The sequence below is a fragment of the Styela clava genome, chromosome 3, assembly GCF_964204865.1.
Source record: "Styela clava chromosome 3, kaStyClav1.hap1.2, whole genome shotgun sequence".
In the NCBI taxonomy this organism is placed as follows: domain Eukaryota; kingdom Metazoa; phylum Chordata; class Ascidiacea; order Stolidobranchia; family Styelidae; genus Styela; species Styela clava.
Genome location: NC_135252.1, coordinates 12,844,221 through 12,866,646, shown reverse-complemented (window position 1 = coordinate 12,866,646; position 22,426 = coordinate 12,844,221). Strand labels below are relative to the sequence as shown.

The following is a 22,426-nucleotide window of genomic DNA, read 5'->3' as shown; positions in this document are numbered from 1 at the left end:
TCAGTGAACGACCATTATACCATTTTTCTTGCGTTCACATTTTTTAAACGGGAGTATTACGAAAATTTTAAAACTGGCTGCAACGAGTTTGATTTTCGTTGGTCGTTCCGAACGCGCTAAGCAGTTGTTTGCTGGTTATTTATGTGTATTTAACGGGTCTGTTCTAGCGAGCAATAAATGTGACTGCTTACAGACTTGCAATCACGCTGACTAATCGACCGAGAGCTTATTTACCGGCGTTTGAATGATACGCTCGAACGCTGAGTAAGAGGTCACACGTGTTTCAAGGTGACCGCGTGTGGAGTTATTCGTCGTAAAGGATACCGTATACGATTAGTGATTAGATTTGCTTTGCTTCGGGCGCGAGGTACGGCTGCACTTGTGATGGGTGTAAAGTGCATTATCAAGCATTTGACGAGGTGACGAAAAATTATTATGCTGCTCTTTACGAGACGACATGTGTTCTATTCATTGTTAAACACATTGCTTATTTCAGAATGCTGATAGCATTGCGCACAACTTAGCATTCATTTCTAATGTCAGTTGACAGGTTGATGAGAATTGAGGAACGTTTGAGAATATAATAATAACTGGATAGTGAGACCATGAATATCAGGAAGTCGAAAGTTTGCAACAACCTATTGATTACAATGCAAACTTGGTAGACTTTGTTTTAATTCAATTTCCCTTCCCCGCTGCATTTCATATGTTCTGAATTAATGCTACAATATTTCCATTTTGTTTATATATAAGAGTTAGTGTTAGGATTAAGTACCATGTCAGCCCACGAATCTGGTGGATTGGAAGTGGAACCAGCTCAAGAGAATCATTCCAAAGAAGTTCAAAATGAAAATAATGGAGGAGTGAAAGAGGAATCTGATGATTCTGCTGTTCATAGTGGGGATGATGAGATTGAAAAATCTAGTGAATCACCTGTAATCGTTATGTGAGTATTGAATAAACTTAAATCTGTAAATGCAGGGCATCACATCTTAACTCAAAACAAGGCCTTGCACAATCAGCTACTGCTGTACTGATAAATAGATAGATATCACAAGTTCTTGAAGATTTATTCAGTTCAGCATTGCCTACCAGTTTATTACATCAAAGTGAGGACATTTATGCATTTCATAATCATATTTACTGAATGCCTTTGTTTCCAAAAACTAAGATGCTGAAGTTGTTTATTGATTGGGAGTTTTCTCGTATAATTTCCAATTTATAAGGCAAGTAAGTTTGCGAAGATTGTAGAAGTTTGATTGGGATTAAACTATAACCTTAGTTTTTGGATGTATATGCCTTAAGCGCACATTTACTCTTTCTGTGTTCAATCAAACTAAGTTTATAATAACATTTATTAGCTGCGGTTTCAAATCTTGTTAAATCTCAGGAGATTTGTGGGAGAAATTAGTTATGTAACATTATTTAATATTAATTCTCATCTTCTCTCTATTTATTTCACTTAACCTTGGATGAATGACAACCACTCCATAGGGAATATAACTGAGATATTGTCGGCATTCATGCTTTGTTTTTAATAGATACTATAATTATAGTAGATTTGGGATAAACAACTTTATATCAAAACAGTCATGTCTGTATGTTGATTTGGTACCTTTCAATGTTATATAAAGTGTCATATTTGTTATAATCGCAGAAATGTTCTGGTGCGTCGTGAGGACTGAGGAGTTCAAGCATAAGACTTAACTATGTTGGCATTGCATTTCACTTGCATTACACATCCCTGGTTTGAATCCCATGCCCACCACTTACTCAGAGCGTAATAAATTTGGATAGGCAATGCCGAATCAGAAAGATACCAGTCCTTCTAAATAAATCGGTCACTGCTTGTAAAGAGCCTTGTTGAGAGCAAAAGGCGTGAATAAGCATGGTTCAAAAAAAATGTACATCATAATATCGCTAACAACATAACAAAAATGACTCTTTCCACATTTTCGGTGCACTCTCGTGTAACGTTAGGCTTAAGAAAATTCTTGGTAGAACATCTTATTTTTAGATGATTTTGTGGAATTAAATTCTAATATTTACTGTATATTATTTATACAGGTCAAGGAACGGCATTGCAAACGACGCTGAAAAAATGCCAGAGCTAACAACAGCAACTGTTTCCACGAACGACAATGAAAAGGAGGAGAAAAAAGCTGTCAAGATCAAAGATGGAAATGAACTAGTTTTTATTCAAGATAACTTGATTTCGATCACAGTTACTCCTCCCAATGCTAAGTCATTTGAAGTTCAGGTGATTTTATATAATTTTTATTGACTTCTAGCTCTGTATTTTTATTCTGTTGTACAAATTCATCTGAATTTCAATCACATTTTGAAAAATATGTTGAGCAAGTTATGATAAATAATATATGTGTTAAATTGGAAAACTAACATATGAAAATGCAATGTTTATGGAGTAGAATATTAAACTGTTTGCAAAATAATGATCTATTCGTTTTCTGTTAATTCATAATTATCAAACATGTGAATATTATATTTCCAAACAGGTTTCACCGCAAGAAATAGTACAAGAACTCCATCACTTGCTTATTGACCATGAAACTACTTGCCAAAGAACCTGTTTCAGTTTAAGACTGAACGGTGTTAAAATGGATAATTTTTCTGAACTAAAAAGCATTCCTGATCTCGAGAGTGGATGCGAAATCAAAGTTGTGGAAGGTGTGCTTGTGATTTATGTATTTTATGGCAATAAACTCTAGGCGTGGATGAATTTGGACAATCCGATTCTTTATGAGGGACAAATGTAGAACTGTTTCTCTAGACTGCCTCATGCAGTTAGTTTGCATTGTCATCAAATTTGGCTCTGATCAAATATTTGGTAGACGTGAGCATTTTCTTTTGTAAGAAGTGAAAAGGTTGTAATTTTTTATTATGTATTTCCAAACTAGATAATTTCGAATCCATTTCAATTCAGAACTGGTGTCAACCTTGTGTGCTCGTCTTTAATTGTTTTTCACGCTTGAAACATACGTCATTAGTTAGACATTATTCTTGTGTATCAGACATCTCTTACTAACCTAGTGATCTACTTAGTTAATCTACTGAGTGGTTAATTATTATCTATCGCTTCTCTGAAGAATATAATTAAATAAATCCTCAAAAGCTTTTATATGAAACAAATGTTGGAAACTCATTATAACCACATGTTTCGAATCAGTGTAAGTTACTATCAAGCAAAATTAAAGATGCTTCAAAACAACAGCCAGCACTTACAGTTGCTAGGATTTATTTAATCGGGTTAGTAATAGTAATATAGCAAATTTATTAATGAAATGTGTTGATGAAACGTGGTTTTGATTGTATATGCTGAAATTTTAATTTGATTTTATGAAGTGTGTTTAATAACTGATTTGAAACGGGGTTTGGAACATCTCTGTAAAATTTTAACAAACGGGTGTAAAGCTAAGGGATTTGCTGTGACAATTTTTTGTTTTTAGAACCCTACAGCCTGCGTGAAGTAAAAGTCCACTTGAGACATGTCAGGGAATTATTAAATTCATTAGAATTTGAAGAAGCTCATCTTGGTGCTGAAGGACACAGTCTATCCTATCTAAATATTATAACTCAGAATGATGTTTCAGAAGGTCAGTTCATATTTTGCTTGAGTGTTGGGCATAGTTTTTATAATAAACTATTAGGGTTCTGAATAAATACCTCAACACCCTCGAGTCGTTTGAAAATAGATTCTCTGCTTTTGGTTTACTGAAGTTTTATCTGCCCAACTACAGTGGTTACAACTTCTCAAATCTGGAGTGTTAAAATATTTAATTAGTTTTCAAACTGTGGTGTAAATATGTTAGAAAATATGGCTCGGATTTAAAAGCAAGACTTGACTTCGCCGCTATAGGCTCCTTATTGAACATTAGGTCACATACTAAAAAAACATGGAAAATTGTTTCTGGGTAACTTTTTAATTCATTTTAAACATTAAAATTTCAGAAGCAGCAGTCAAGAGTGAGAGTCCTTCGTCGACCCCGAATTCACCCCCATCACCTAGTCATGTTCCATCTTCTAGTCGTTCCAACAGTCCGAACAATAACAAGAAAAGCAATCGAAATAAATCCGATTCAGATTCGTCGGAAGAAAATGGGAAGCCAAACAGCAATAATAAAATACATCGTTATAAAACTCTTCTTTCATCTTTGCCAAAACAACTTGATCCTGCGTCATACAGACCTCCTGAATATGTTTTACCAGGAGTAAAAGAAGCATCGCTATTGCAAATGCATCCTGAGAATACATTAAAGGTATATATCAGTTAAATAAATTTTTAATTTTATTTATTTTTACATTGAAAATCTCCAAGTAAGGCAATTTCTCCTGATGTCATTATCAAGCAACAGTTTCGGGGAGCATGGTGTTTCAAGTTTTTAATGTCCGGTTCGAATTCCATGCCCACCGTACTCTAACCCAGCGTGTGATAAATATGTTTGGCAGTACCGGAGCAGAAAGATTCACATGTCCTTAAAAAAAATATAGTAGCTTCTTATACCAGCGGCTGCTTGTTCAGAGTACAAGGTTCAAACGTGAACAGAAAGATTTCAATATTTCCGAAATATGGTAGTAGGTCTTTACATATCAGTGTCTGCTTGTACAGAGCCTTGTTTGGAGTGCAAGGTTCAAATGTAAACAGTTCTCGTTTTATTATTCAAGGTGAATAATAAAATTTTTATTCAAGGTGAAATCCTGTGTAAAAGTTTTAACGATGAGTTTATGGAATCCACCTCCACAAAATAGAAAACTTCACGGAGATCTCATGTATTTATACGTTATTACAATAGAAGATAAACACTTCCATATCACTGCATCATCAAGAGGATTTTACGTTAACAAGTGAGCAGATTTTTCTTGTTTAATTTTTTTGCAGCTAATGGACCAAACTATTTCAAATTTTCTGAGCTTGAAGATTGGGAATTTCAATACAAAACTATTACCATTTTTCAATCGTGCGAAACCCTTTCATTATTTTTTCTGTTTTTATAATTAATATACTCACATTTGTATGACATTTCTTACAATTCTTTTTAGATGTGACTGGAATTTTACTGACATTGCTGGGGCTATTTGATCATTTTGTCCATTGATTAGTGCACTGCCATTTTTTATAGTTTTTTATTTTTTGAAAAATGACCATTGTTGAGATACGGTTGCATTTTACAATGTGTAAGGTATCATCAGCAATCAGCAGGGATGTTATTTTAACAAAATTCATGCATTTTAGACGAAACTTTTTTACAACTAAATACCAGTTGGGAGTACAGTTTTTTTGATGTTGAGGAGGGTAATGTAAAAAAATTGCAGCTTTGAATTCAAAATATGGTTGTAGATATTCTTACGCATTACTCCAATTGTAGACCAAATTTTGTGTCTTGAATGAACTGGACTGACAATTGTGTTTAGAACAAAGAGACGCTGTACTTCAATTTTGTATTCACATTGTTTTTTTTTAATTTCCAGGAGTGATTTGACCACTTTTGATCCAAAACCTGAAACGTTTTCACCACCTTTTCATTCTCTCATTGATTTACTGATGGACATATCACCGGGATTCCGAATCAACTTTCCTATTTTGAACAAAGTCCGATGTAATCGACACATTTTCGAACGAGTCGGAACGCCTTTTCAGGTACGTAACATGACACCTAGTGTTTTGTAATCTTTGTTGCGGCTACTCCAGCGCTCTTTCTGTTGATAGAAATCCCACTTGAAAAGTGTCTCTTACTCTTTCGTTTTTTGTCAAGTGTTTGAGGAATACACTATTGTAACATTATCTGCATTTGATAACAGTATCCCTGTTTCACCTCTCTTGAGTTTTATGTTGAATAACTAGTTGTATAATCACCAGTTGCTACTGATAATATCTGGCGGTTATTTCTGTTAATATTCGCAGAATACAAATTGTTTTGAATTCAAAATTTTAAGCATTTTATTGTTATGAATTTAAGCTTAAATTGCAGAATGCACACTACATTATTTTGTAGCTTTGAAATTTTGTCATACATTGTGATTTTTCTATTTGATCAATGAATTAAATTAAACAAATTTAACAACTCATATTTCAGAACAAAAATAGTTGCACAGTATTGCTATGTTCTAAAGGTTTTTTTTTATTCATAATTAAGTTATAATAAATTCTTATAAATAATGGTTACTGGTTGACTATGTTTAAAATTGTTATGAAAAATGTTCTTTGATTCGAATCTTTTTCTAGTTAAATCTGGTTTGATCAATTGCAGTTTCTACCAAATTCTTCAAATTCAATTTCTCCTTTGGTTAATCTAATCGAATACATTTTTCCTCTGTCGGATAATTCCCGCAAAGCAAGGTAACGCGCACTCATTCAGATATAAATAAGACTCATCTCTGGGGGCAAAGTTGTGGGGAAACCACTAAAATGCAGAGAGCTATTGCTTATTGACACAACTTCATTTTGAAGCAAATGGTTGCCTAGTTTCAAATTATCATTTTGAATTTCTTTTGTCACTACAGATCATTGCCATGTATAATAAGAAAATGTGTTTACTTCCATAACTTTAAGATCTTATTCTTATTACAGATACATGCTTGGACCGCACCTCAACAAAATCATCAGGTGAATCATGTTCACGCAGAAGATTTCTTGAGTACGAGAACGTCTGTTGAAGAAACAATCCCTGGACAGGTCAGTTCTTGATAATTCGGTTTATCAAATTTCCATAGATCTTTAGAAATAAGGTAGCCATTTATATTATTTTCTAGTATTCAGAATTTCTTGTTTTGATTTTAGTCTACAAGAGACTGGAATGAAGAACTTGCTGCAACAAGGGAATTACCAAAGACGACGTTGCCAGAAAGATTACTAAGAGAAAGAGCAATGTTCAAGGTAAAGTATTTATTCGGATATTTAAATTATCAGATGATATCAATATAGACCAAAATGTTTACCATTATTGCTAGGCTACCATTCCCATTAACTATTAATAAATCGTGGCTAGAGAGTTAGTTAGAAACCATAATGGCTCTGGCCCTAGAGCTACGATATGACCGCAACCGGGAAAGATCAGTCCAAATGTATTTTATTGTACAAATTTTATTACACATGCAAACATATTCTTGCAAATAAAACATTTTTTGTTTTAGGCTCACTGTGACTTTGTAGCAGCGGCTACTCGTGGTGCTGTTATGGTTATCGATGGTAATATTATGCCGATCAATCCTGGAGAAGACAGAACAATGCAAATGTTTATTTGGAACAATATTTTCTTCAGGTATCTGAAGTTTTAAATTAAATTTTCTTTAAATCAAAAAAGTGGCATACTTGAGTTTGGTCATTGCTTGTAAAAATGCCTCGAGCATGATGTTACAAATTTTGATATTTCGCAATTCTGCTTGCCCGATGATGACAATCTTGCCTGGAGGGATATTAAACCGTACAAAATATAGCGAAAAGTGATGTCATATTTCTTGTATTTTCATAATCAATATATCCCGAGAACCTCACCTCACAACTCATTACTTTCTCACAACTCGTTACTTTCTGCTATAGTTTGTTTGGTCTACCCAATGAACAATTGAGATTATGAGATCTGAGGGCTCCTAGAATATTAGTTTATATAATTGCGATTCTATTAATATTGACTTTTGCTTCTAAATTTTAACACTTGATAACCTCGAAGACTGTTTGTGCAATATAATTGGGTGGGCTGGGCCTATCATATATGATATAAATTCAGGCCAAATATTGATCAAAATACAAGAGTTGTGACTTATGGTATATACAAGGTTTGGATAAGGCCAGAGATGGCCAAAAGCTAATATTCCACTGTATTTGATTGATTTCTCTATATTTTAGTATTCAGAAATAAATGAAGACCATTTGATCGAACTGAGACTTCAATTGTTAGATATTTTGAAAAATTGAAGTATTCTAAATTGGAGAATTTAAAATACGGAATATAATTGATTTCAAATCATTTTGAATATTTGATTTCACAATTCTATTGCTCTTGTAAGAATATTTAAAAATTTACTCTGAGAAGTCATTCCACCAACAGATGAAAGAACCTGTACTGTTTATTAATAACTCGTTCTCTGCATTACAAATTTTTAGTCTTGGTTTCGATGTGAAAGACCATTACAAAGACCTCGGTGGAAATTATGCTGCGTTTTACGCTCCACTTGCTGATCTTAATGGTTTGCGGGCTTATCAAGCAGTAGATGCAGAAGGGCTTCATCTACTCGGAACTGTCGTTATTGATTACCGTGGATACAGAATAACAGCACAATCTATCATACCTGGTAAGAAAAAGAGCGGACTGTGACAGCAAGATGGGATGATATGTACCTAATCATAATATAGGCTGGTAAAAAGCATGTTCAAAGCATATGACTGAAATGTAACAATCATGGATATAAAGTTTTTGGCATCAATCGTTGAATGAAAAGAAAAAATTTTCTGGCATTTTCACATCTTCAGTCTGAGCAAAGCTATGTATAAGCATAAGCAACCACTGCTAAGTAAAAAAACTATTTTTGTAAGGAGCCTTTCTGGTTCTGTATTTTTAGCCCTATTCCAACCCCTGGGTGCAATAGTGAACATACGCTTTGAACTGAGATCTGCAATGCCATGATTGTTAGGTTCAACACCATAGGGAAGTTGGTAGTTTACGGACCTTGAGGGTTTGATGCATTTTCATTTAAGAAAGCAACTAAATTCACTTAATAAAGCAGCTAATTTTTCTTGTCAGTTCAAAATTTAATGCTTGGTGGAAAGACTTAGGTAGATGTAAATACCTGTCTCTGTCTGTTAAATAAAGTTACAATGACAACCCATTTAAATCATCTTCCTTCACTCCTTTGGCGTGTTTGGAAAAATAATTTTTAATAGTTTTGAGGAGTCTTCTTATGAGTGTCTGTCAACAACAAAGTCTGAATGAATATACAACGTTAGATAAATTGAACACTCTTTAAAAAAAAATGTGAAACAAATTTCACTATGTATCATTGCAGGCATTTTGGAAAGAGAACAAGAACAAAGTATTATTCATGGCTCAATTGATTTTGGAAAAACAGTCATAACTAATAAAGAATATGTTGAATTAATTGATAAAGTTGCGAAACCCCTCAGACAATTGAAACACTCGATAACGAGTGGAGAAGGAGAAGCAAGCAAAGTTGTTGAAATTCAAACTTCTGTTGAGTGCAAAGGAATCACAGGTAAAAAAATGCTTGTCCCTCAGCTATTTCAAAATGTCAATTACTTTTAAAAATATAGTGATAAAAATGACTTGGGTAATGTTGTATTGTATTGCACAAGAGCCTGCACAGCATTTTAGGGGGTGAGAAACTATCTCTAAAGTTTAAATTCTAATTTAATTGTATTCAATATTTTCAATTCTATATTTCGGGAATAATTTGTGATAAGTTTCATTTGGAAAATTAATAATTCGCATCGAATGAAATCTCCTAGTGTGGCCAAATAGGTCTTCATTCAATTTCTAAAAACCAACTGTCTAATTCGATAACCAATCCAGTTGTTCTTCAAAATTACCAAATCTGTACTCATTGAATATTGATCGCCTTTGTGGAATCTTGTTGAACAAGCCCTAGTTTATAATATAAGAGAAATTGATCGTGTGAGTTTTGATACCAAAAATGTATATAAATGCCTGAAAGAAATAGCTGAGCAGGAGCAAATGCTGATGGATGCACATAAAGTAAAGCTTCCCGAGTTTCCAGAATCTTCTTTTTCAAGAATAATCATTCTTTTTTCAACTATTTAAAATTTTTCTCGTTGTTTGCAGGCAATGATGGACGACGTTATCTACTTGATTTACTTCGGACCTTCCCACCTGATGTTAACTTTTTAAAACACGACGATGATGATGAACCAGAACAACTTCTTCCCAACTGTGTTAAACTTGGTTTCCCAAAGAAACATCGTCATCAACTCGCAACATTGAGACCTGAATTAGTGGAAGCATTTGCGGAACAAAAGTATGTGAATAATTTTATTTTAAATTGTGAAGTACTATGGTATGATAAGATATTGTCTTTTGACTCGCTATTCCAAGTTTCTTGTACTGTGATCCAGAAATGTCCAAAATTGTTCGAATATTCTGTTTAAATAGAAAGCATTCTCAAATTCAAACTTGTTGAAGTTGAGTTGCATTAAACAATGAATCTGTTAAAAATACATTCCTTTTTTTTCCTTTTATAAGAATATTATTATAGAATGTATTAGAAATAGTAAATTATTTGATTTTGGCTATGCCGCCTATGCCTAACAATATCTTTCTTTACAAAGAAATTTGCACAAATCATTGAAATGAAATTTTAAATGTATACGTGGTAAGTTTGTAAAAAAGAATTGGAATTTGTAAAGAATATTTTTCCAAGAAACATAACCACATACATGCCCACTCTGCCCAATGATGACAATCTTGCCTGGAGGGATTTGAGATCATGCAAAATACAGTAAAAAGTGATTTCTTCTCTCCCTATTTTGCAAACCCTTTAATTCATCCCTCTCTAACCAAATTTGTAATCCCTTTTTACTATCATTTTGTCTGGGATCTACCCAATGATCAATTGAGATTATGAGATCTGAGGGCTGTTATATAGCTAGGATTTCGATGTTGTAGTTCTGTAGGAAACTTTCATTCCAATCTTATTCTGAAATATTCTCTTCTCCCAGATATATTGAATTTATGCAAAGTTGTGCAGCACAGATATTTGCATTAAGAAGTTTACCTGCTGATGCTGTCGGGGAAGCTCAAAAAGGTATGGATATAGAGTTAATACAGCAGATGTTTTTTCTAAATTTCCGAAGTGAAGATTGCTGGCGCTATTGTTTGATTATATTTATGTTATTACACCTTTGCGCTATACAAGCTTAGTGTCTCCATACAAGGTATGGAAAGATAAGATAAGATATTGTTTTCAATTTGACATGAGCTATGCACTGACAGGAGTTTGAACAAAGATTTCCAATCTGCGTTGCAATATATATTTTAGCTGCAAACTCCTCGGTGCAGTTATATGCATAGAAATAGAAAAAAATCAGAAAATTTATTTATTATTTTAGCATTCCAAGCAGCAATTCAAGGAGCAACAAACAAAACTGATTCCAAATCCACCTCCACAACTGATACTAATAATGTACCTCAGCCCTCAGCCTCGTGCGATCAAACAAAGTCTGCTGGTAAGTGACATATGTGGAGTCCTCCTATATACTGTCGATACGATATTTCTTATCGTACATTGTAGGCTTGCACGTAATTGACAAAAATCAATTCTGTAATTACAGCCAAATCGATTACGTAATGACCCCGTAATTGCGATATTTTTTCACACATTTAAACCTATCACAACAACCAATTGAATCCACTTCATTTTCGATTGGGACATCGAGTTTGGGTTTTCATATTCCTGGCAGTACTAACGCCGGCGACAGTTAAGACAAGAGTGAATTCAAATTAATTTTATTCTGATTTTTATCTTTTGTGCTAGCTTTGATTTCCTTTATCACCTTCGCAAATTAACCGTCCCAATTTTATGCGATCAATTTTATCATTACCGCTGGTATACGGATGGTATACACTGGTATACGGATATTTATGAAACGATAGTTGACTTTTTTAAATTCGTATTAAAAAAAATGTCGGGTTTCCATTTTATCAATGCCACGACGAGCGTATTCTCTCGTTTGATTATACTTGCGCTTGCCTCGCGACGAAGACTTGTTATTGCACCGTTTTTAACATTATTCGACTTTACTACCTAGTCAGCATTTTATAATAATTATTGATGCCGACTTATTGACGTTATTCCGATTACCATTAAATCATTTCGCGGCCTAAATGTTGTAACATTATTTGCAACAAATTTAGATCAAATATTAATTATTTGCGCATAATTTAAATACCATACTTATATGATATGGCTTTTCCGAAAATACAAAGTTATATCGCAAAAAAATGCATATTGTGACATTTATTTTGCACTCACGAAAAAATTAACTTATTTTTCTAACTCAAGTCGACGATCCCACAGCCAAGATTGACACAAATTTGGTCGAGTGTCGGTGGTTTTCAAGAATCAAAAAAAGTTGCCGCATTTGGTAAAGACAGTTAATCTTATTTGGCCGAAATAATCTTATTTGGCCGAAATATTGCGAGGCATTGTGGAAAATATATTGAGCAAGGACAAGTCCGGACTGATATAAAACGATAAAACCGGTAACGGAACATCAAGGTTTTGTAATTGAAAATGGTTCTCGTACAGAATAAACACACTGGCTCATACTTGATATTTGATAGTAATTAAGTTGAGAATATTGAACTGTTAAAAACAAAAAAAACGATCGTCGAAATTCTTAAATCTCGTTGCCTTGGTTAAATATAATCCAATGATCAGGACATTTTTTATTAAATACTGCACAAAACATTGCACATTAAACATTTAGGCTACAATTTAGCTTTTTTTTTAATTTCAATCATGCATTGTGGTGGAGAAATCCCACTATTTAAATACGGGTAACTATAAAATTAGAATAGGATTCTGGATTCGATTTTAAGTATTCTAAAACAGTGGTTCCCAACCGCTGGTCCGCTGACCGTCAACGGTCCGCAAAGGTTTTTTATCGGATCGCTGGAAATCCCGTCATATGTTGTTTCTCTGCCGTCTCAATCGCTTTACCGTTGCCGAAAAGGTGAAGTTGCGTTGGTTCATTTCGCAATTTCCCTTCCGTCGTCATATTGCTGATTCTTACCGGATCGCGGGAAATCCCGTCATATTGTTGTTTCTCTGCCATCTCAATCGCTTTACCGATGCCGAAAAGACGAAGTTGCGTTGGTTCATTACGCAATTTCTCTTCCGCCGTCACTTTCACTTTTTACAATCGACGGAATTGACTGCTTTGCAGAGAGCTCGTTTCAATTGCGAAAGCGCTCGACCAATAATTACGACTTTACGTAATTCGTAACTTCCCTTCCGTAACTCGAAATAATTCCGTAAATCTGTAAATTATGTGCAAGCCTAGTACATTGTATAAGATTTGTTTGTACGTCTTTTGCGTTGTGCCTATAAATAAAAATAGCATTTTCTACATAAAATTTAATTAATTAATCCTACAATGTTGCAATGATGAAAATATTCACTCGCCGTTCTTAGAAATTAATGCTGACGAGTGATTTCTGAGCTTCTATGTAAAGCAAATTACATGTAGATTGAAAGACTATTACTTTGTCTAGTGTTGACAATTTTGACTTATACATATATATTTCTCATACACTGTACATTGTATATCTACACATATGTAAATCTGTATTTTAAGTCCCTTTAAATTATGATCACAATCACTCGAATGCAGGGTAATCAGACGTGCAGTGGCAAGTGTATGCCTAATGCTCACCCCGATGCGTCATGCCATATATGATATAATATCTTCATTTTGATTTCGATGTATTTTCTCAACATAGTATCTGCTTTAGGTCAACTCCATCGAGCTGTCGTACGTGAAGCAGCAAGAAAGGCTGGATCATGCACAGATTCAGAGTTTGATCTGAGATTTAATACTGATTTATTTACGAGAGGAATCAAACATGCAGATGCAGCTGAAGATATCAAAAATCAAAAAGATTTAATTAAAGAAGCTGCAGAATTCCTAGTCTCCAATCAAATACCTACTTTTGTGAGTATTTTTTCATGCGACGGTCTCACTTTGAGTGAATATCTGTCCAAGAAGATACTCATTTGAGAGGAATGGAAGTTGTTTGAGAGTGCTGAATTGCCTGCTCAATTCATTTCACACTGGTAGGGTGGTGGGCATTGGCAATACATTTTCTGCAAAATATCTTAATAGGTTGAAAAATATTTGCGGTATAAGAATGTATTGTAAATTGGGCCATGTTAACGAAGAAATTTGCACAAATCATTGAAATAAATTTTCAATGCAAATGAGTTTAATTTATAAAAAAAAAAATTGGTTTTAAAAAAAAAATAACCACAGACAGGTCCACGCTGCCCAATGATGACAATCTTGCCTGGAGGGATTTGAGATCATGCAAAATATAGTAAAAAGTGATTTCTCCTCTCCCTATTTCGCAGACCCTTTAATTCATTCCTCTCCAACCAAATCTTCAATCACTTTTTACTATACTTTGTCTGGGATCTACCCAATGATCAATTGAGATTATGAGATCTGAGGGCTGTTAGCTATGATTCTGATGTTGTCGTTCTGAAGAAAACTTTCATTCCAATGTTATTCTGAAATATACTCTTTCCCCAGATATATTCAATTCATGCAAAGTTGTGCTTGAAATGTGAGATTGTATCGTATATGAACATTTTCTCTAGTTGTATATCTCTTGTAGATTCGTGACTGTGCACAGCAAACTGTTCTTCCAGTAGACGGCCCATCCATGATCGATGCTATGCATGAGAGAGGTATCAGCACAAGATATCTTGGAAAGATAGTACAGCTTCTACCAGAGAGTAGTCAACTTGTATATATAAAGGTTCGTTAATACTTGCATTTGAACTAGGGTAAACGTCTTGTTGTTTGAATTGGGATGTTGCCGCTTTTTTATGATCGAATGTATTTGGGTATTCATTTTTACACAACGAACAAGGCCCTGTGTACAAGCTACTGATATTCAAGGAGCTATATTTTGTGACGTCTCAGAGGTAATCTCTAGGTAATATTGTCTGCCCCAGACTTTCTTGAACGAGGCGGGCTCTCGACAAATTTTTAGCTCTGTTTCTTCGCCAACTTTGACGCAGTCGATCTAACAATTTTATTTTTTACTTGTTTAGCGAATCTGCGTCACAGAGCTGTATTCAAGATGTATTCGTCATATATTCCGAAGTTACCTACAATCTGCATCACAGACTTACCTCTGCGCGTCTATTGTACATTTCCTAAACTGCCTCTTTAGTTCGTGCAAATCAAATCCTAATGTTTTGGATCATGAATCAAAGTAAGTTTAGTAGTTTTGTGTGGCGAATACCGGGATGACTGAAACCAAATAATCTGCTATTCCGAATATGTTCTGAAATTTTTGAATATGGAATATGTTCTAAAGTGTGTCATAATAACAAATTTTTTATAGAAGACTATGTATATGCAAGGAGTTTGCTTTGGAACTGCAGGAAATTGCGATAAAGTGATTGAATAATTTCTTGGTTTTCAGAAATTAAATGACATTTTTGGTCACATTGTGATACTCTCTCTATTGCTCTACACCATTTTTTATAAATAAACTAATCTGTCTAAATTGAAGAATTCAAAGTTGCATACAATTAATTTCAAATCAATTTGCATGTTTTATTCCTCCCATCTACGGCTGTCATGATAGACCAGAACCTTGGAAGTTCAGCAATGTCTACACAAATTATTCAACTCTGCGTGGTCTATGGCTCATGATCGCAACATGAAACTTGTGTCGCTTAAAATATATCTTTGGTAGCAATGATGAAAATATTCACTCGCCGTTCTTAGCAACTCCTGCTGATAAGTGATTTCTGAGCTATCCCTTGGTGCAGGATTAATGCCTTTTCAAATGGTTGACAAAGCATCAAAAAAATCTAATTTAAACTTTTTTATATTATGCTTATTTTCTACTTTCGCTTACAAGGTCATGAGCAAGCTGTGCGTCAGGGAAAATTGAATACTAGAAGTGTAACCTGCGTTCTCAGCATATACAGGTTATTAATTTTTTTTCTTGTAGGAAAAAGCGACGCAATCGTCGAATGAAAGATGTGAAGAGCGACTGGAACAAACTGACTTCTCAATCACTGTGGACACAAATATCAGAAGAAGCAAAACAATATTACGATTATACATCGGAACTGAAATCAGTGGAGGAAATTTTTGAGAAACATGAAATACAAAGAGTTGCTTTGTTGAGGAATTTCTGCTTGAAAAATGGAATTCAGGTGATAGTGCAGTACCGGTATTTGATAATAATACCTTAGCGCTGTTTACGATTACTGTAAGCACAATGAGGAATATCTGAATATTTGGTGCTCCTGAAGTATGCGCATCAAGATGTCGCATAACCTGAACCCTAACCTGGTACCCCGAGTTCAGGTTGTGCGCCATCTTGGTGCGCATACTTCAGGAGGTCCGAATATTTTCAGTGTAGTATAGCTGGGGCAGACAGATGTTTAATATAGAAATTTAATTCAATTTATGAGCGCTCCACTATGCTCGTTGAAATGAGTGCAAATAACTAAAAATTTATTTTATAAATAATACGTATTCAATTTGTAAGGCATTTGTTATTGATGTCATATGCGAGAGATTCAAATGAATTTGGAGATCAAATTTTAAACTCAACTTTATATTTCACTGTCTCTAGTTACTCATCCGAGATTATGATTTCGAGAGCAAACACAAACCAACTTTTACGGAAGACGATATTCTGGACGTTTATCCTGTTGTTAAACACGTTGCTCCTAGAGCCAGTGATGCGTACCATTTTTATGCAAGTGGCCAAGTCAAAATCCAACAGGGTGAGATTTATAATAAAGGAGTCAAAATCCTGATTTCCCCCAAAATCTGGGTTTCAGACTTTCGTTAGTGATAAAAGAAATCAGAAACTGACTTAAAAAAAGAGTTTTGGTGATCTATTATAAAACGCTTGTATGCCTGGAAAAAAAATTGTTATCCAAATTTTTGATTTTCTGAGATCAAGACTGAGTTAGTGAGTAAATAACATCTTATATACTTGTAGATGGTTTGAATTTGTCAAACCCTATAAATATCAATAAAAAAAATTAAAAAAAACGGAAAAAATTGCTATTGTAATTGCGCCTAGTGGGTCAGGTCAGTATGTTAAACTCAACAATGATGGCTTGTACAAGGCTCTATTTGGAGTGAAGGTGTGATAAATGATTAGAAAAAAATTCTAAATTTCAATTCACATATTTAAATTCAAATATGGCTTTAACCTATCATAGAATGGGATCTACATCTCATGGCAGTTATTTAAGTTCCTAAATCTTTATGTACATATTTTCTAAAGAAATATGGACTCACTTTCCAACAGTATCATTGAATATGTGTATACCTTGTCGTGGCTAAATTTATACTTTTTATTCCAGGTGCTCTAAAGCAAGCTATTGAGTATATCTCTGAATCATTGAGTTTATTCAACAATGTATATGGAGTTATGCACATGGAAATTGCATCTTGCTACAGAAGTATTGCCAGGTTACAATATATATCCGGTGATCACCCAGAAGCTGTCAGCAATCAACAGAAGGCGCTCATCATGTTTGAACGAATCTTGGGTAAGTTAGCGAGAATCCCATGTCATAGTTCATGACACGGACGTAAAATTGGGTTATGGTAGTTGTCTCTTTTATATTTGGGTAATTTTTTGGGTTTTCAACATCTTGTTTTGTTTACTTGGAACGATACTCTATATAAGCAGCCACTTTAAGGCAGTACTTTTTTTTGATGCACTACCTTATATACTCGCCGATAGGTCACACTATTAGATTTGTGTTAGGAAGTTTAATCTAGAGTTGACTCGCACATAGGTCGCACTGGAAATCTAGGGATTTAAAAGGCCCTTTCCCTAGCTTTTTTGCATAGATAACATCCTATTTTTTTTTGTAGGGCTCAATATAATCAGAATATGTTTACTTTCAATAGCCGAAAATTTTCAGTTTTGTTCTGACTTGGTGGCGATTTGCACTTATGTCGAGCGGATTGTTTGCACCTATATTTTGAAAATTATTTTAATCGCACATGCTTTCTTGAATGCGTGGTTGTAATTTTTAGTGTTTGTTTATTTTTTCCAAATTAATATTTTTTTTAACTACAGGTATTGATCACGCAACAACAATGTTTGCTTATGTCAATCTGGCAATCTATTGTTTTGCAAATTCTCAAATACAATCCTCACTCAAACTTCTGTACAGAGCAAAATATTTATTGAATGTCATGTATGGTGATGATCATCCTGATATGGCTCAAATAAATGTAAGTACAAAAAAAAAATGGCAGGGCCCTGTGTGTGAAAAATGTTTTGAGAAGTTTGAGATTATGTTCAACTTGTGGCCCTGTTCTCTGAGAACTGACATGTTTATATACTGTACTGGCTAATTTTAATTTACTATCGATTCCAGACAGTAATTGCTTGCATTACTCTAATTTACCTGTAAATTTTATACTCTTACTGCAGAAAAACTGCCAATTTTTTTAGTTATTATGACTGTAATAGTTGAGTATATTCTTTGTAACAGAGCACAATTGGGCTTGTGCTTCATGGACTACAGGAATATGATCTTTCATTAACATATTTAACTGATGCATTGAGGATTAATGTTCTTGGTGGAAAACAAAATTTAAAGACAGCTGTGAGGTAAGATATCAGTCTCTGGCATAATTGGCGAAGTAATAGTTTGCTGAAATGTGCAACACCACCAAAAACCTTGCTTAAAACAGGTAGAAACGTCAAAAAACCATCGTGAAGAATTTATAAGACTGGAATATGGCATCTGAATTTGGGATGTTGTGAATTGTGACGTAATTACGAATTAGAGTACAATGGTATCACATGAAACCTATTCCTGTTTTTTTGGGGGTTGGAGTTGTTGAGCATTTAGTTACTTTTCATACATTGATGGACCTTTCATACAATAATTGAGAAGTGTCTTATGTGATTTGATGAAGCATCTGTTTGAAAACTGTCATTTCTTCAGCTATCATCTCGTAGCCAGAGCATATTCATGCAAAGGAAATTTCCGACAAGCACTTCACAATGAAAAACAAACTTATAAGTTGTACCAAGCACTGTTAGGAGACGACCATGATAAAACAAAAGAAAGCGAGGAATTCTTGAGACATCTCACCCAACAAGCTGTCAGCTTGCAAAGAACGGTAAGCATGACTTGAGAGAAATAATTATAGCTAATTGAATAGGAGATATGGCATGATTAACATTGGAAATTTATCAGAATTTTGCAATCGTAGTATTTCATGCAATATTTTATTTGCAAATAATAGTGACAGTGTTACTAGTTTCATTACACCTATGTCAGGTTTTTGTTAACTTAAACTAACCTGACAAAACAGTGTAAATTCCCATTCTGATAGTTCTCCTGTAACACACAGTGTAAGAGAATGAACCTTTGGTAAAAAAAAATTGTTTTTTCATTTGTTCAAATGTTTCAATTTATATATTACCTATTTATAAATGAAGTGATCTCACTTGTAATTAATCCAAGTTTGTTGGTTTGTTTTTCATTTAGGTAGGCGTACATATATGTTTTCTGTAAAATAATTAATAAATATTCAATAAAGTCCAAATAACTTTACTATTGCAGATGAATGAGATCTATCAGAAAGGCAGCAAGGCGGCCATACCTCCTCTACAAATCATGCCTCCAAGTATAAGTAGTGTTGTAGATTTGATCAATGCTATTAATGGGATTGTGAGAATGGTACCGGCAGAGTAAGTTATAAAATGAAAATCTAATTTCTAAATTCTACGGCTAGATGTCAATGTGCTAGTGATGTTTTGAATTCTTTTTATATGGTTGTCATATATATCCCATGTATAAATGTATGTTTCCTCAATAAGTTATAAAATGAAAATCTAATTTCTAAATTCTACTGCTAGATGTCAATGTGCTAGTGATGTTTTGAATTCCTTTTATATGGTTGCCATATATAGCCCATGTATAAATGTATGTTTCCCCAATCATTGAAGAAAAAAATATTCAATACCTCATCATTATGGTACGTGGTAAAAATTAGTGAATAATTCCTCAGGAGCGTTTAGTTTTGTCCAGACAACCAAAAATCAAACTGAAAATAATCTAAATAAATTAGTGTCCACAAGACTCTGTATCACTGGTCAAATAGTTAGACTGAACTGATTTTGTAGGGTCTTCTACTTGTTACAATTAAAACACTTTTTGAGTATGTCAATTATTGATACTAGAAATTTTATAAATGGCCGGATATTCATTTAGTAGGGGCTTTACCCTAATTTTGAAAGTTGATTTACAATGTTCACGGATGAACTACCGTAATCGTTACAACCAATACATCATTTCTACAGAACTAATGTGAAGATTCCTGAACCGAGCAAACCAATCAAAGATGTCACTGATGTTGACACTGAAAAAGAAAAATGAAATTTATGGTATATCTGAAATCCTGTGTATGGAAACTGTTCAACCTGCGGAACCTGAATGAAAAGTGATTTTCCGTCCTTGAAGAAAATAGTGTTTAACTTGTTATTTATTTTTGTTAGTGTGCCAAACATTGAGCAATTGGAGAGATGAAGAAATTAACTTCTCTTGTCTTAGTATAAGTACTTAGTTTATGATGATTTAGCGCTTTTACCACATAGTATCTGTGAGTATAGCAATGCTTCCATTGAACTAATCTTTCAATAATTAAACTTGCCGCAAAAGAATCGTTTTAAAAAAATTATTGTTATTACAGAGTTCCTTTCAATACTTGACCAACCTCTTCAAAATTCTGTAATTAGGGATGGTAGGGTCTTTCACATTTACCTATTTTTTTGGGCCTATACACAGATGGTAGGACTGAATGAGCTTTTGATGAGGGTGGTGGTGGCACTGGTACCACTGCCTAGTATCCACATTTGATGAAAATTGTTCTATTATTCAACTTGGTAATATGGGGGCCTTCATCAAGCCATATTTAAACTGCATTTATATGTTAAAAGCTCCCAAACTTCTACATTTGTTGAATTACAATGTTGTTGTTAGACTCTCCTATGAGAATGAACTAATCTAATATAGAAAAAGTATTTGTTGATTTACTATTCACTGTTCTGTCTTATTCTAACACTTTTATATTAGCTTAAACGCTTAAACAAATGTTGAAGTTTGTACATGCTTGGTGAATTATATTATTTGTTGAAAATTCTATCAAAAGTTCTAAAGAGTATCAAAGTTCAATAGGATAATTTTGTTGCCAAATTGTCAAACATGCGTTTAAGCAAACGGCCAATATAGGCACAATTTATATTTACGGTAAGTTTCAACAAAGTAACCAATAAAAAATGTTAATGCCAAATAGAGAATTTAGATTTTTCAATAATGATAGTATGTTTCAAATTTATATAGCAATATTGTATTGATGTTATTTGTTCAATAACTTGTATGTGGTCATTATTCGATTCTACAAATCCTATGCTAATAGTGAAGTGTTGTTGAATGATAAAATTCATTCAAGTTGCCATACACCATGCATTTGTTATGTCATCTGTATTCATTTTTATTTAAATTGTTGATGGCCGAAAGAGTCGAGAATACTGTTTGTTACAAAATATTTTCATTTCGTACTGTGTCAAGAGTTAATTTTGTTCAATTTTTCTTTGCTATTCGCCTTAGTGTATTTTCGTCCAATACCTACTTTTTGCTTTTTTAGAAGTTTAATCCTGAATTTGAACTTGCTTAATCAGTTCCTAACTAATCGTACTATGTTCGATAATTTGGGTTCAAATTTCTTTGTTGGCTACTCAGTATGATGAGTAACTGTTTTCCTTCTAATTATTTTTATTTGACATTTTTTATGCTTTTCGTCACAATTACATAAAAATTGTTTAGCGCCATTGATTATGCTTGAGCTTTGACCTGACGCTGGCCTGTAGAAGCAAAAGCAGTTTTTTTCTTTTGTGCTTTTGTTGGTATTTGGTGATTTAACATACCAACCGAATTATCCTATTTGTTATGTGCACATGCATCATATAGAAATTTGAACATTCTAATGAGTTCTCTTTTGTGTCCCTGAAGGTAAATAAAACATCAGTTAATGAAGGTGAACTAGTTTATTTTGAAAACTGTGCTACAAGCTACACTAGTTCCTTTAACTCTTTTATTTACTTGTTTTTCAAGGCATGGCTATATCTTGCCTTCGAACGATTGGTCACTATTTTTCAATGGTACATCTTGATTTAATTTGTTTTTCTTTATGGAAGGTAGCTAAAGTCCTAAACGCAGTTTATGTTTAAGTTTGTACCCTTTTTACCTATGTATCTAGGGTGATTTGATTTTTTTGTTAAATGTCGGTTATCTAGGAGAATTTTGAACTACAGAATGCTAATCCGTTTTTTAGTATTTGCATTTAGTTGTCTGTTTGCTTGCAATTGTGATTTGTTTTGAGAAAGGCACCAAATTTTGTGATCCATTTCTAGTTTGTGTGCGTTAATACAATCTAAGCAAGATTGCGTTCCAAGTCTTTGAGTCGTTCGTGGGGCGGCGTATAGGAAGCAAATACATGCATAAATACGAACGGAAAGTGATTTTGCAGACGTTGAAAATTATTAGCGTGGTTTAAAGTAAACTATATCTGGAAGGTTACACACCACTGGGCCTGTGTACATTTAAACTCTGGAAGTGAAGCGTAGGTTTAACTGAGATA

General features: G+C 33.8%; 1 protein-coding gene across 1 annotated transcript; it reads left to right on the top strand.

The window, feature by feature from the left end:
• Positions 1-734: 734 nt before the first annotated feature.
• On the top strand, positions 735-22,232 carry LOC120342506 (clustered mitochondria protein homolog). The gene is made up of 26 exons (XM_039411360.2): positions 735-946; positions 2,068-2,260; positions 2,517-2,688; positions 3,468-3,614; positions 3,970-4,277; positions 4,709-4,863; positions 5,488-5,656; positions 6,587-6,691; positions 6,797-6,892; positions 7,150-7,277; positions 8,120-8,307; positions 9,019-9,225; positions 9,813-10,005; positions 10,706-10,791; positions 11,096-11,212; positions 13,503-13,702; positions 14,385-14,528; positions 14,827-14,990; positions 15,741-15,948; positions 16,374-16,527; positions 17,119-17,307; positions 17,847-18,004; positions 18,268-18,386; positions 18,727-18,904; positions 19,351-19,478; positions 20,091-22,232. The coding sequence occupies exons 1-26, from the start codon at positions 777-779 to the stop codon at positions 20,164-20,166; spliced, it is 4,152 nt and encodes a 1,383-aa protein (XP_039267294.2). The 5' UTR covers positions 735-776; the 3' UTR covers positions 20,167-22,232.
• The last annotated feature ends 194 nt before the right edge of the window (positions 22,233-22,426 follow it).

Coding starts and splice junctions, on each gene's coding strand:
- LOC120342506 (XM_039411360.2), top strand. CDS start 777: ATGTCAGCCCACGAATCTGGTGGATTGGAAGTGGAACCAGCTCAAGAG. Junction 4,864..5,487: donor AGAGGATTTTACGTTAACAA/GTGAGCAGATTT, acceptor TTTAATTTCCAG/GAGTGATTTGACCACTTTTG. Junction 18,905..19,350: donor CTGTCAGCTTGCAAAGAACG/GTAAGCATGACT, acceptor TTACTATTGCAG/ATGAATGAGATCTATCAGAA.